This window comes from Pseudophryne corroboree, chromosome 3 (genome assembly GCF_028390025.1).
Source record: "Pseudophryne corroboree isolate aPseCor3 chromosome 3, aPseCor3.hap2, whole genome shotgun sequence".
Taxonomy (NCBI): Eukaryota; Metazoa; Chordata; class Amphibia; order Anura; family Myobatrachidae; genus Pseudophryne; species Pseudophryne corroboree.
In genome coordinates this window covers 807508128-807522357 of record NC_086446.1, presented here as the reverse complement: position 1 = coordinate 807522357, position 14230 = coordinate 807508128, and the positions used below count along the sequence as shown (strand labels likewise).

General features: G+C 47.0%; 1 protein-coding gene across 1 annotated transcript in view; it reads right to left on the bottom strand.

Moving 5' to 3' along the window:
• Positions 1 to 3973: 3973 nt before the first annotated feature.
• Positions 3974 to 14230, bottom strand: part of PRDX3 (peroxiredoxin 3) — a 31290-nt gene continuing 21033 nt past the window's right edge. The window contains exons 4-7 of the mRNA XM_063962704.1: positions 11443 to 11578; positions 4755 to 4858; positions 4380 to 4545; positions 3974 to 4185 (exon numbers count right to left, since the gene is read on the bottom strand). Of these exons, the coding sequence (XP_063818774.1) occupies positions 4135 to 4185; positions 4380 to 4545; positions 4755 to 4858; positions 11443 to 11578 (457 nt within the window). The 3' untranslated portion in view covers positions 3974 to 4134. The remainder of the gene's footprint in view (positions 4186 to 4379; positions 4546 to 4754; positions 4859 to 11442; positions 11579 to 14230) is intronic.

The following is a 14230-nucleotide window of genomic DNA, read 5'->3' as shown; positions in this document are numbered from 1 at the left end:
TTTACTCTACTAGAGCTTCTGTGTATGTACCTGATACTGTGCACAATCCGGTGTACTCCAGCCTGTATTTACTCTACTAGAGCTTCTGTTTATGTACCTGATACTGTGCACAATCCGGTGTACTCCAGTCTGTATATACTCTACTGGTGCTTCTGTTTATGTACCTGATACTGTGTACTATCCGGTGTACTCCAGCCTGTATTTACTCTACTAGAGCTTCTGTTTATATACCTGATACTGTGCACAATCCGGTGTACTCCAGCCTGTATTTACTCTACTAGAGCTTCTGTTTATGTACCTGATACTGTGCACAATCCGGTGTACTCCAGCCTGTATTTACTCTACTAGAGCTTCTGTGTATGTACCTGATACTGTGCACAATCCGGTGTACTCCAGTCTGTATATACTCTACTGGTGCTTCTGTTTATGTACCTGATACTGTGCACAATCCAGTGTACTCCAGCCTGTATTTACTCTACTAGAGCTTCTGTTTATGTACCTGATACTGTGCACAATCCGGTGTACTCCAGCCTGTATTTACTCTACTAGAGCTTCTGTTTATGTACCTGATACTGTGCACTATCCGGTGTACTCCAGCCTGTATTTACTCTACTAGAGCTTCTGTTTATGTACCTGATACTGTGCACAATCCGGAGTACTCCAGCCTGTATTTACTCTACTAGAGCTTCTGTTTATGTACCTGATACTGTGCACAATCCGGTGTACTCCAGCCTGTATTTACTCTACTAGAGCTTCTGTTTATGTACCTGATACTGTGCACAATCCGGTGTACTCCAGCCTGTATTTACTCTACTAGAGCTTCTGTTTATGTACCTGATACTGTGCACAATCCGGTGTACTCCAGCCTGTATTTACTCTACTAGAGCTTCTGTTTATGTACCTGATACTGTGCACTATCCAGTGTACTCCAGCCTGTATTTACTCTACTAGAGCTTCTGTTTATGTACCTGATACTGTGCACAATCCGGAGTACTCCAGCCTGTATTTACTCTACTAGAGCTTCTGTTTATGTACCTGATACTGTGCACAATCCGGTGTACTCCAGCCTGTATTTACTCTACTAGAGCTTCTGTTTATGTACCTGATACTGTGCACAATCCGGAGTACTCCAGCCTGTATTTACTCTACTAGAGCTTCTGTTTATGTACCTGATACTGTGCACAATCCGGTGTACTCCAGCCTGTATTTACTCTACTGGAGCTTCTGTTTATGTACCTGATACTGTGCACAATCCGGAGTACTCCAGCCTGTATTTACTCTACTAGAGCTTCTGTTTATGTACCTGATACTGTGCACAATCCGGTGTACTCCAGCCTGTATTTACTCTACTAGAGCTTCTGTTTATGTACCTGATACTGTGCACAATCCGGTGTACTCCAGCCTGTATTTACTCTACTAGAGCTTCTGTTTATGTACCTGATACTGTGCACAATCCGGTGTACTCCAGCCTGTATTTACTCTACTAGAACTTCTGTTTATGTACCTGATACTGTGCACAATCCAGTGTACTCCAGCCTGTATTTACTCTACTAGAGCTTCTGTTTATATATCTGATACTGTGCACAATCCGGTGTACTCCAGCCTGTATTTACTCTACTAGAGCATCTGTTTATGTACCTGATACTGTGTACAATCCGGTGTACTCCAGCCTGTATTTACTCTACTAGAGCTTCTGTTTATGTACCTGATACTGTGCACAATCCAGTGTACTCCAGCCTGTATTTACTCTACTAGAGCTTCTGTTTATATATCTGATACTGTGCACAATCCGGTGTACTCCAGCCTGTATTTACTCTACTAGAGCTTCTGTTTATGTACCTGATACTGTGCACAATCCGGTGTACTCCAGCCTGTATTTACTCTACTAGAGCTTCTGTTTATATATCTGATACTGTGCACAATCCGGTGTACTCCAGCCTGTATTTACTCTACTAGAGCTTCTGTTTATGTACCTGATACTGTGCACAATCCGGTGTACTCCAGCCTGTATTTACTCTACTAGAGCATCTGTTTATGTACCTGATACTGTGCACAATCCGGTGTACTCCAGCCTGTATTTACTCTACTAGAGCTTCTGTTTTATGTACCTGATACTGTGCACAATCCGGTGTACTCCAACCTGTATATACTCTACTAGAGCTTCTGTGTATGTACCTGATACTGTGCACAATCCGGTGTACTCCAGCCTGTATTTACTCTACTAGAGCTTCTGTTTATGTACCTGATACTGTGCACAATCCGGTGTACTCCAGCCTGTATTTACTCTACTAGAGCTTCTGTTTATATACCTGATACTGTGCACAATCCGGTGTACTCCAGCCTGTATATACTCTACTAGAGCTTCTGTTTATGTACCTGATACTGTGCACAATCCGGTGTACTCCAGTCTGTATTTACTCTACTAGAGCTTCTGTTTATGTACCTGATACTGTGCACAATCCGGTGTACTCCAGCCTGTATTTACTCTACTGGTGCTTCTGTGAATATACCTGATACTGTGCACAATCCGGTGTACTCCAGCCTGTATTTACTCTACTAGAGCTTCTGTTTATGTACCTGATACTGTGCACAATCCAGTGTACTCCAGCCTGTATTTACTCTACTGGAGCTTCTGTTTATGTACCTGATACTGTGCACAATCCGGTGTACTCCAGCCTGTATTTACTCTACTAGAGCTTCTGTTTATGTACCTGATACTGTGCACAATCCAGTGTACTCCAGCCTGTATTTACTCTACTAGAGCTTCTGTTTATGTACCTGATACTGTGCACAATCCGGTGTACTCCAGCCTTAGCGTCCTGACGACGGTTAGAGGTTTGTTGAAAACCACGTCCTCTATCACACCTAGTTGTGGCACGACGTGCACATTGGGCGCGTTCCTGGCAGGCGGCTGGGCCCCCAAGAAAAACACATCATACTTCTAGCTGATCACCTCTGTGAATGGATTGTCTGCATTAAGAAATTTTATTTTGGGTTAGAATTTCTGTCACACCACCCTGAATCTGCAAATGTCCGCCTACAAGATGGATGAGGTAACCAGGATAAATCACAGCAAATACGGACAGATAATTGAGAATACATACACACTGCACAACATCGGAACCTTGTGGCCGATATTATCTGTCATGGCCGACCAATCGGATAATCCAAACCGATTACTTCTGGCCATTTTTTGACTGTGTTATCAGCGTTTTCCCAAAACGCTTATGTCTACATACTAACAGGCTGATCACCAGAATTTTGGCAAATCGGCCCAGTGACTGCATAGTGTGTACCTAGCTTAACCCTTCACATCCGAGTTCTTACATGTGTTATGTTCCCCGAAGACTTCCCCTGAATAACACTGCACGAGGCCCAGCTGGTTCCTGCCCTAAACTGCAGGTGGTTAGGTCCTAAATTACTGAGCAGCAGCTGGAGGATCTGTCCCCAAACACAAAAGCCCGTTTTCAGAGCCACCCACAGTGTCCATCATACACCGTTGGCTACGCAGCCAGGGAGGTTACACCGGACAGTGTCGGGGATAACTGCTAGTATAGTATATATAAATATATATATGCACACACATATAGATATGTATGGACACAGCAATGTGCGATATCACCAGAGCTCTCCGCGGTTAGTGAGGAACTCTCCTGTGTAGTGACTGATCTGTCCCACGTAACCAGGAGACCATCCAGACGTGTCCCATACACAGAGGTCGTTGCTGGAACTGAACCGCATAAGATGGGCTACAGCTGCCCCGTCACAGGCCATGAGGGGTGTCAGTCAGTCAGCAGCAGCTAAAAAAAACACAGTGTCATAACTGAACCCCAATTAAAAATTGTAATCCGCCCCCCTGTATCACATTACCAAGATCTATTCCAGCTGCCCCACTAATCTCTACTGCCCGAGGGCATAAAGTGATAACACGCCGAGGCGACAACTGTGTTATTTGCAGACAAGAAACGCAACCTTCCACTTTCATGGTCTGTTTATTGCTTTCCCTAATTCTCCATCTGCACACATAGCGATGACATGAGAAGAGGACATGAAGCATCAGGGTCTCTCACAGGACTAGCCAGCTGTAGAGGGGTCTGTGTGTAACCGGCAGGATGAATCACAATCAGCAGGAGCTCAGTTCACTTTCTCAAAGTAATCCTTGGAGCCTTCCGGGCTGGGCTTAATCTGGGAGGGAAGAAGGAGGAGACATCAATCTCACAGCTACAGACATTTGCCCCTTGTGATCAGTGGCCTGATCACTGGTGAGTGGCATACCTATGGTCACTTACTGTACGACATAGATATAGATGTGGGCCATGAATTACAGCATGCGGGTGACCATCTCACGCAGCCCCTTTATACGCCGCATCAGTACCTACCGTAGGGGAGTCAGGCGTCCAGTTTGCCGGACAGACCTCCCCGTGGGTCTCCACGTACTGGAAGGCTTTCACCAGCCGCAGGGTCTCCTCCACGCTTCTTCCGACAGGCAGGTCGTTCACACTCATGTGCCGCACAACTCCGTTGGGATCAATGATAAAGAGCCCCCTGTATGCAGGAGAGCAACACATTAGTGGCGGGGAAGGAGGGAGGAGCGGGGGTGGAGGGATGAAGTCTGCAGTATAAGAGAACCAAGAGATGGAGAACAGGAGAGATGGAGAGAGAGTCTCCAGGAACATCCCATATAATAATTATGTCACACAAATATAACACGCAGCAGCTGAAGATTTGCACTGACAGACATTTATTCCTCCCACCTCAGGGCGATTCCAGGGCTCTCCAGCAGAACGCCATAATCACGGGAAATCTGTTTTGTGAGATCGGACAGTAGCGGAATATTCATTTTCCCCAATCCTCCGTTCTAGAAGACACGACAACAACCATTGTCATTCATACATGGGGTACAGACACAGGTACTGCAAGAGGCTATACATATATGTCACATTACACACCATGTAACACACAGCATAACACACACTCATACACGGGACACACAGCTACTGTCCGGGGCTATATTAGATAGATAGATAGATAGATAGATAGATAGATAGATAGATAGATAGATATATATATATCTATATCTATATATATATATATATACATATATACACACACACACACACACAGGTTGAGTATCCCATATCCAAATATTCCAAAATACGGAATATTCCGAAATACGGACTTTTTTGAGTGAGAGTGAGATAGTGAAACCTTTGTTTTCTGATGGCTCAATGTATACAAACTTTGTTTAATACACAAAGTTATTAAAAATATTGCATTAAATGACCTTCAGGCTGTGTGTATAAGGTGTATATGAAACATAAATGAATTGTGTGAATGTAGACACACTTTGTTTAATGCACAAAGTTATAAAAAATATTGGCTAAAATGACCTTCAGGCTGTGTATATAAGGTGTATATGAAACATAAATACATTCTGTGCTTAGATTTAGGTCCCATCACCATGATATCTCATTATGGTATGCAATTATTCCAAAATACGGAAAAATCCCATATCCAAAACACCCCTGGTCCCGAGCATTTTGGATAAGGGATACTCAACCTGTATATATATATATATATATATATATATATATATATATATATATATATATATATATATATATATATATATATATATATATATATATATATATATATATTCCAAAAAAACGGCACTGGAGGCTTGTAAATGCAAAATAGTATTGTATTGGGGGTAGACGACGTTTCGGAGCTTACGCCCCGTCCTCAGTACCAAATACAGAAACATATTTGGTACTGAGGACGGGGCGTAAGCTCCGAAACGTCGTCTACCCCCAATACAATACTATTTTGCATTTACAAGCCTCCAGTGCCGTTTTTTTGGAATTTGTATGCTGCATTATATCCAGGCACGGGGCGAAGCTGTTTTTCATTGATAGGAGTGCCGGCTGGTATGGACTATATATATATATATATATCATTACACACCATGTAACACGCTCCATAACACACAGAATGGACGCTCATACACGGGATAATGAGATTTATGGCAAGAACTTACCGTTGTTAAATCTCTGTCTGCGAGGTACACTGGGTTCCACAGGGAATAACATTGGGGTGTAGAGTGGGATCTTGATCCGGGGCCCAAACAGGCTAAAAGCTTTGACTGTTCCCAGACTGCATAGCACCGCCTCCTCTATAACCCCGCCTCCGTGCACAGGAGCTCAGTTTTTGTTAACCAGCCCAATGCAGTAGCAGGTAAAAGACGACAACACATACACCACATTCTCACGACAGGAGAAGGTGTCAGCGGCTAATGCCATACCAACCCTAAGAAGCCAAGTGCGTCAGGGTGGGCGCCCTGTGGAACCCAGTGTACCTTGCAGAAAGATTTAACAACGGTAAGTACTTTCCATAAATCTCGTTTTCTGCTGCGGGGTACACTGGGTTCCACAGGGAATAACATCTGGGATGTCCTAAAGCAGTTCCTCATGCGAGGGAACGCACTGTAGCGGGCACAAGAACCCGGCGTCCAAAGGAAGCATCCTGGGAGGCTGATGTACCAAAGGCATAGAACCTTATGAACGTGTTCACCGAGGATCACGTAGCCGCCTTGCACACTTGTTCAAGGGTCGCACAAGAAGGTTCAACAGACTGAGTAGAATGGGCCCTGATAGTAGCAGGAGCTGGACGACCAGCCTGTACATAAGCGTGTGCAATCACCATTCTAATCCATCTGGCCAGGGTTTGCTTGTGGGCAGGCCAGCCACGTTTGTGAAAACCAAAACCGAACAAAGAGAGAATCAGACTTCCGAATGGAGGCAGTTCTCTTCACATAAATACGGAGAGCCCATACCACATCCAAAGACAACTCTTTGGAAGACAATTCAGGAGAGGCAAAGGCCGGAACCACAATCTCCTGATTAAGGTGGAAAGAAGACACCACCTTAGGCAGATAGCCGGGGCGTGTTCTAAGAACCGCCCGGTCACGGTGAAAAATCAGATAGGAAGACCTACAAGACAAGGCACCCAAATCAGACACCCGTCTTCCAGAGGCAATAGCCAGCAGAAACAACACCTTAAGAGAAAGCCACTTAAGGTCTGCAGATTCAAGAGGCTCAAACGGAGACCCTTGCAACACCTCCAGAACCATCGACAAATCCCAAGGAGCCACAGGCAGGACATGGGGAGGTTGAATCCGTAACACACCCTGAGTGAATGTATGAACATCAGGCAGAGTGGCAACTTTTCTCTGAAACCAAACCGACAAGGCAGAAATATGAACCTTGATGGAGGCCAGACTAAGGCCCAAGTCCAGGCATTGTTGTAGAAAGGCCAAAAGTGTGGCCGTACTAAACTTGTAAGCGTCATGATGATTAGACGTGCACCAAGCAAAGTAAGAATTCCAGACCCTAGGATAAATCCAGGCAGGAGCCGGCTTACGGGCCTTCAACATAGTCTGAATGACCGCCTCAGAAAAACCTTTGGCCCTCAGTACGGAAGCTTCAAGAGCCACACCGTCAAAGCCAGCCAGGCCAGATCCTAGTAGACACAAGGGCCCTGAACGAGGAGGTCTGGTCATTGTGGAAGCAGAAGAGGACGCTCTAACGATAGACCCTGAAGGTCTGAGAATCAATGTCGTCTGGGTCACGCTGGAGCGATCAGAAGTAGGATTCCTCCTTCTTGCTTGAATTTCCTTAGTACTCTGGGCAGGAGTGACACCATAGGGAATACGTAGGGCAGCCGAAAGTTCCATGGAATTGCCAATGCGTCCACGAACGCTGCTTGAGGATCCTTGTCCTTGCTCCGAAGACCGGAACACCGGAACCTTGTGATTGTGTCGAGACGCCATCAAGTCCATATCTGGGAGGTCCCACTTGTCCACTAGGAGTTGAAATACCTCTGGATGGAGGCTCCACTCTCCGGCGTGTACGTCCTGACGACTGAGGAAGTCCACTTCCCAGTTTAGGACCCCCGGAATGAACACTGCCGATATGGCTGGCAGATGGCGTTCTGCCCACTGAAAAATTCTTGATACTTCCCTTATTGCCATGCAGCTTCGAGTGCCGCCTTGATGGTTTATAAACGCCACAGTGGTGGCGTTGTCCGATTGTACTTGAACAGGTCTGTTCTGTATTAAATGCTGGGCCAAGTTCAGAGCATTGAACACTGCCCGCAGTTCCAGAATGTTCATCGGGAGGAGAGTCCACCGACCCTGAAGGGAGTGTTGCTCCAACACCGTGCCCCAATCTCTCAGACTGGCATCCATTGTCAGAAGGACCCAGTTGGAGATCCAGAAGGGACGACCCCTGCACAATCGTTGGTCTTGCATCCACCAGTGCAGTGACAGACGGACCTCCGGAGACAAGGAGATCATATGAGACCTGATCCGGTAAGGCAGGCAGTCCCACTTAGCAAATATCAATTTCTGCAGAGGGCGGGAATGGAATTGAGCGTAATCCTACCATGTCGAAAGCAGACACCATGAGACCTAGCACTTGTATTGCCGAATGTATCGACACTTGCGGACGAGACAGGAAGCATCTTATCTTGTCCTGAAGTTTCAGGACCTTCTCCTGAGACAAGAACAATCGCTGGTTGTGAGTGTCCAACAACGCCCCCAGGTGCACCATGCTCTGAGCAGGGACCAGGGAAGATTTCTTCCAGTTGATGAGCCACCCGTGGGATTGCAGAAACTGGAGTGTCATTTCTAGATGGCGTAGGAGGATTTCTGGGGATTTCGCCAGGATCAACAAGTCGTCCAGATACGGGAGGATCCTGACCCCTTGACGGTGAAGTAGAGCCATCATTACCGCCATGACCTTGGTGAAGACTCGCGGGTCTGTGGTCAAACCAAAAGGTAACGCCCCAAATTGGTAATGGATGTTGCCAACAGCAAATCTCAAGTACTGCTGATGCGACATTGCAATAGGAATATGCAGGTAAGCATCCTGTATGTCCAGTGAGACCATATAATCCCCGGGTTCCAATGCCAGAACAATAGAGCAAAGAGTTAACATACGAAACTTGGAGACTCTCACGAATTTGTTCAAGGAATTGAGGTTGAGAATGGGCCGTGAGGACCTATCGGTTTCGGGACTAGGAATAGCAGTGAATAGTACCCCTTGCCTCTCTGAGCCAGAGGCACCTGTATCACCACTCCTGTGTCCAGGAGGGACTGTACCACCGAATGAAGAGTTTTTGCCTTCACCTGATCCAAAGGGACGCCTGTCAGGCAAAATCGATGAGGGGGGACGATTTTTGAAGGATACGGCGTAACCTCGAGTGACGACATCCCGTACCCAGGCATCGGAAGTGGTCATCAATCAATCCTGGGTAAACCCCAGAAGTCGTTCCCCCACTCTGGGATCCCCCAGAGGGAGGCCCGCCCCGTCACGCAGCAGGCTTGTCAGTTTTGGAAGCAGGCTGACGGGCAGCCCAGGCCTGTTTAGGTTTGGGCTTAGTGGGTTTGGAAGTGCGAGCCTGTTTCGGGTACGCCTGACCTTTCGCTTTTCCTGAAAGACGAAAGGAGCGAAAGGAAGTACTCTTAGCCTCCGGTACCGAAGGAGCAGTACTAGGTAGACACGCTGTTTTAGTCGAAACTAAGTCAGCCACTATCTTACTACGGTCCTCTCCAAAAAGAATATCTCCCTTAAAAGGGAGCACCTCCAGGGTTTTCTTAGAATCCAGATCCACAAACCAGGATCATAGCCAAAGAATCCGGCGAGCCAGAATGGACGTAGTAGAAGCCTTGGCCGCCATAAAATCGGCATCAGAAGCCGCCTCCTTAATGAAATGTGACAATATACGAGAGACATTGTCTAGCATTATCAAAAAAGTTGGACGGCAGCTCTGCTTCCACCTCCCACGCTTCAATAGCTTCAGCAGCCCATGTCGCTGCAATAGTGGGTCGGTGCACAGCACCTGCCAGGGTGTAAATCGCCTTTAAGCAACCCTCCACATGCTTATCCGTCTGTTCTTTCAGAGATGCAACGGTATTTAAAGGCAGATCTGAGGAAACCACCAGCCGCGCAACCTGCGAATCCACTGGCGGGGGGGGGGTTTCCCAATTTTTACTTAGCTCCGCAGCGAGGGGATAGCGAGCCAGCATCTTCTTGTGAGGTGTGAATTTCTTTCCTGGATTTTCCCAGGATTCCTGACGAATGTCAACTAAATGGTCAGAGCGAGGTAAAACTTGTTTAACTACTTTCTGACGTTTAAACCTGTCCAGTTTCTTAGGAGCAGCGTCAGGCTCTGGGTTATCAGTAATTTAAAGAATTAGCCTGATAGCCTCCAATAAGTCAGGAACATCCACCTGTGAGACAGATTCCCCATCAGAAGCACCTGGATCAGTGTCTGTGGGGTCAGTATAAACTCCATCCTCATCAGACGAGGTGTCTGGGACGTGGGTGGATTGTGAGGAAGTAATGGCCCACTTAGAGGACCCCTTGGTTTTAGGCGGGCGAGGGTTATATTTGTGTTTGGTCAGTGATTGGTTCAATTGCTGTAACTGATTGGACAGGTGATCTGCCCATGGTGGATTAACCGCAGGGACCATAAGCGGTTGTACCGGCACATGAGGTCCTATAGGGGGCGTAAGTTTAGTTACAAGCGTACTTAATAACGTGGAGAAAGTAGCCCAAGGTGGGTCATTTTGAACCCCCAGAACCTGAACCCTCAGCTGCTATATTCTCCTCCAACGTGTCTGCAGCGTCACCACCACTCAATGTGGGATCAGCCCCAGCGCCGTTGCCCCTTGTAGCGGAGATATCTCAATTCAAAGCAACACAATACATTAACAGCAGCACAATACCTGACAAGAACCCCCTGTGCAGTGTATCAGCACAAACAGAGGATTCAAGAGGTATACGGTGACTAAAAATCACACACGTACACGTTAAGCATATCTTGGGAAACCCTGTATTAAATAATAACCCTGACGCACTTAGCTTCCTCATGTTACAGAATATAGGGATAGAAATCTGAGTGAGATACACAAAATGGAGGTCACACAGCAGCTATATGCACACACACATACAGTCACATTTTACAACGCAGAAATTATGACATGCAATAAAACCGCACTGGACTAGCAATACAGAGTAGTACTAACTATAGCTATACACTCAATAGATATAACAATGCACAGTAAAGACTGGATGTATATCACAGGGTACTTGTACTATATAATCCTGACTAAATGCAGTACAGACGCTCATACACGGGACACACAGCTACTGTACGAGGCTATACATATATCACATTACACACCATGTGATACAACATAACACACATAGAACGGACGCTCATACACAGGATACACAGCTACTGTACGGGGCTATACATATAACATGTTACGCAGCCTGGTGGAAACCTTCAGTATAATATTTTTAGATTTCTGCTATTGGGGGAGGGGCAACTACAGACCTCAAAACCATCAGCAATGGGGACACATGAACCTACCTTCCTGGGGGTGTTAGTCCAGGCGAGGTGGCTGAAGTGAGAGTCCACAGACACAGCAACAACTGCACAGTTCACATCGCGGAACTCATTCGCTTTGTCGCTAAAAGCCACAATCTCAGTGGGACAGACGAAGGTGCTGGAAAAAATTATTACAAAATAATATCAGGAAATGCTGTACCCCGGTGATACGCCCGACCTTACACTGTGCCCCCCCCCCCCCCCCCCATCTCCCTACCCCGTTACTGATACACCAGAGTTACAGTGTGAGACAGGAACAGGGTAATATCAGAGCATGCTGTACCCGGGGATACACCCGTCCTTACACTGTGCCTCCCCCCATTACTGATACACCAGAGTTACAGTGTGATACAGGAACAGGGTAATATCAGAGAATGCTGTACCCGGGGATACACCCGTCCTTACACTGTGCCTCCCCCCATTACTGATACACCAGAGTTACAGTGTGAGACAGGAACAGGGTAATATCAGAGCATGCTGCACCCGGGGATACACCCATCCTTACACTGTGCCTCCCCCCATTACTGATACACCAGAGTTACAGTGTGACACAGGAACAGGGTAATATCAGAGCATGCTGTACCCCGGGGACACACCCGTCCTTACACTGTGCCTCCCCCCATTACTGATATACCAGAGTTACAGTGTGATACAGGAACAGGGTAATATCAGAGCATGCTGTACCCGGGGATACACCAGTCCTTACACTGTGCCTCCCCCCATTACTGATATACCAGAGTTACAGTGTGATACAGGAACAGGGTAATATCAGAGAATGCTGTACCCGGGGATACACCCATCCTTACACTGTGCCCTCCCCCCATTACTGATATACCAGAGTTACAGTATGAGACAGGAACAGGGTAATATCAGAGCATGCTGTACCCCGGGGATACACCCGTCCTTACACTGTGCCTCCCCCCATTACTGATACACCAGAGTTACATTGTGATACAGGAACAGGTTAATATCAGAGCATGCTGTACCCAGGGGATACACCCGTCCTTACACTGTGCCTCCCCCATTACTGATACACCAGAGTTACAGTGTGATACAGGAACAGGGTAATATCAGAGCATGCTGTACCCGGGGATAGACCCGTCCTTACACTGTGCCTCCCCCCATTACTGATATACCAGAGTTACAGTGTGATACAGGAACAGGGTAATATCAGAGCATGCTGTACCCCGGGGATACACCTGTCCTTACACTGTGCCTCCCCCCATTACTGATATACCAGAGTTACAGTATGAGACAGGAACAGGGTAATATCAGAGCATGCTGTACCCCGGGGATACACCAGTCCTTACACTGTGCCTCCCCCATTACTGATATACCAGAGTTACAGTGTGAGACAGGAACAGGAAAATATCAGGAAATACTGTACCCCGGGGATACACCCGTCCTTACACTGTGCCTCCCCCCATTACTGATATACCAGAGTTACATTGTGATACAGGAACAGGGTAATATCAGAGCATGCTGTACCCCGGGGATACACCCGTCCTTACACTGTGCCTCCCCCCATTACTGATACACCAGAGTTACAGTGTGATACAGGAACAGGGTAATATCAGAGCATGCTGTACCCGGGGATACATCCGTCCTTACACTGTGCCCTCCCCCCCATTACTGATATACCAGAGTTACAGTGTGATACAGGAACAGGGTAATATCAGAGCATGCTGTACCCCGGTGATACACCCGTCCTTACACTGTGCCTCCCCCATTACTGATATACCAGAGTTACAGTGTGATACAGGAACAGGGTAATATCAGAGCATGCTGTACCCCGGGGATACACCCGTCCTTTCACTGTGCCTCCCCCCATTACTGATATACCAGAGTTACAGTGTGATACAGGAACAGAGTAATATCAGGAAATGCTGTACCCCGGGGATACACCCGTCCTTACACTGTGCCTCCCCCCATTACTGATATACCAGAGTTACAGTGTGACACAGGAACAGGGTAATATCAGAGCATGCTGTACCCCGGGGATACACCCGTCCTTACACTGTGCCTCCCCCCATTACTGATATACCAGAGTTACAGTGTGATACAGGAACAGGGTAATATCAGAGCATGCTGTACCCGGGGATACACCCGTCCTTACACTGTGCCTCCCCCCATTACTGATATACCAGAGTTACAGTATAAGACAGGAACAGGGTAATATCAGAGCATGCTGTACCCCGGGGATATACCCGTCCTTACACTGTGCCTCCCCCCATTACTGATACACCAGAGTTACAGTGTGATACAGGAACAGGGTAATATCAGAGCATGCTGTACCCGGGGATACACCCGTCCTTACACTGTGCCCTCCCCCCCATTACTGATATACCAGAGTTACAGTGTGATACAGGAACAGGGTAATATCAGAGCATGCTGTACCCCGGGGATACACCCGTCCTTTCACTGTGCCTCCCCCCATTACTGATATACCAGAGTTACAGTGTGATACAGGAACAGGGTAATATCAGGAAATGCTGTACCCCGGGGATACACCCGTCCTTACACTGTGCCTCCCCCCATTACTGATATACCAGAGTTACAGTGTGATACAGGAACAGGGTAATATCAGAGCATGCTGTACCCCGGGGATACACCCGTCCTTACACTGTGCCTCCCCCCATTACTGATATACCAGAGTTACATTGTGATACAGGAACAGGGTAATATCAGAGCATGCTGTACCCCGGGGATACACCCGTCCTTACACTGTGCCTCCCCATTACTGATATACCAGAGTTACATTGTGATACAG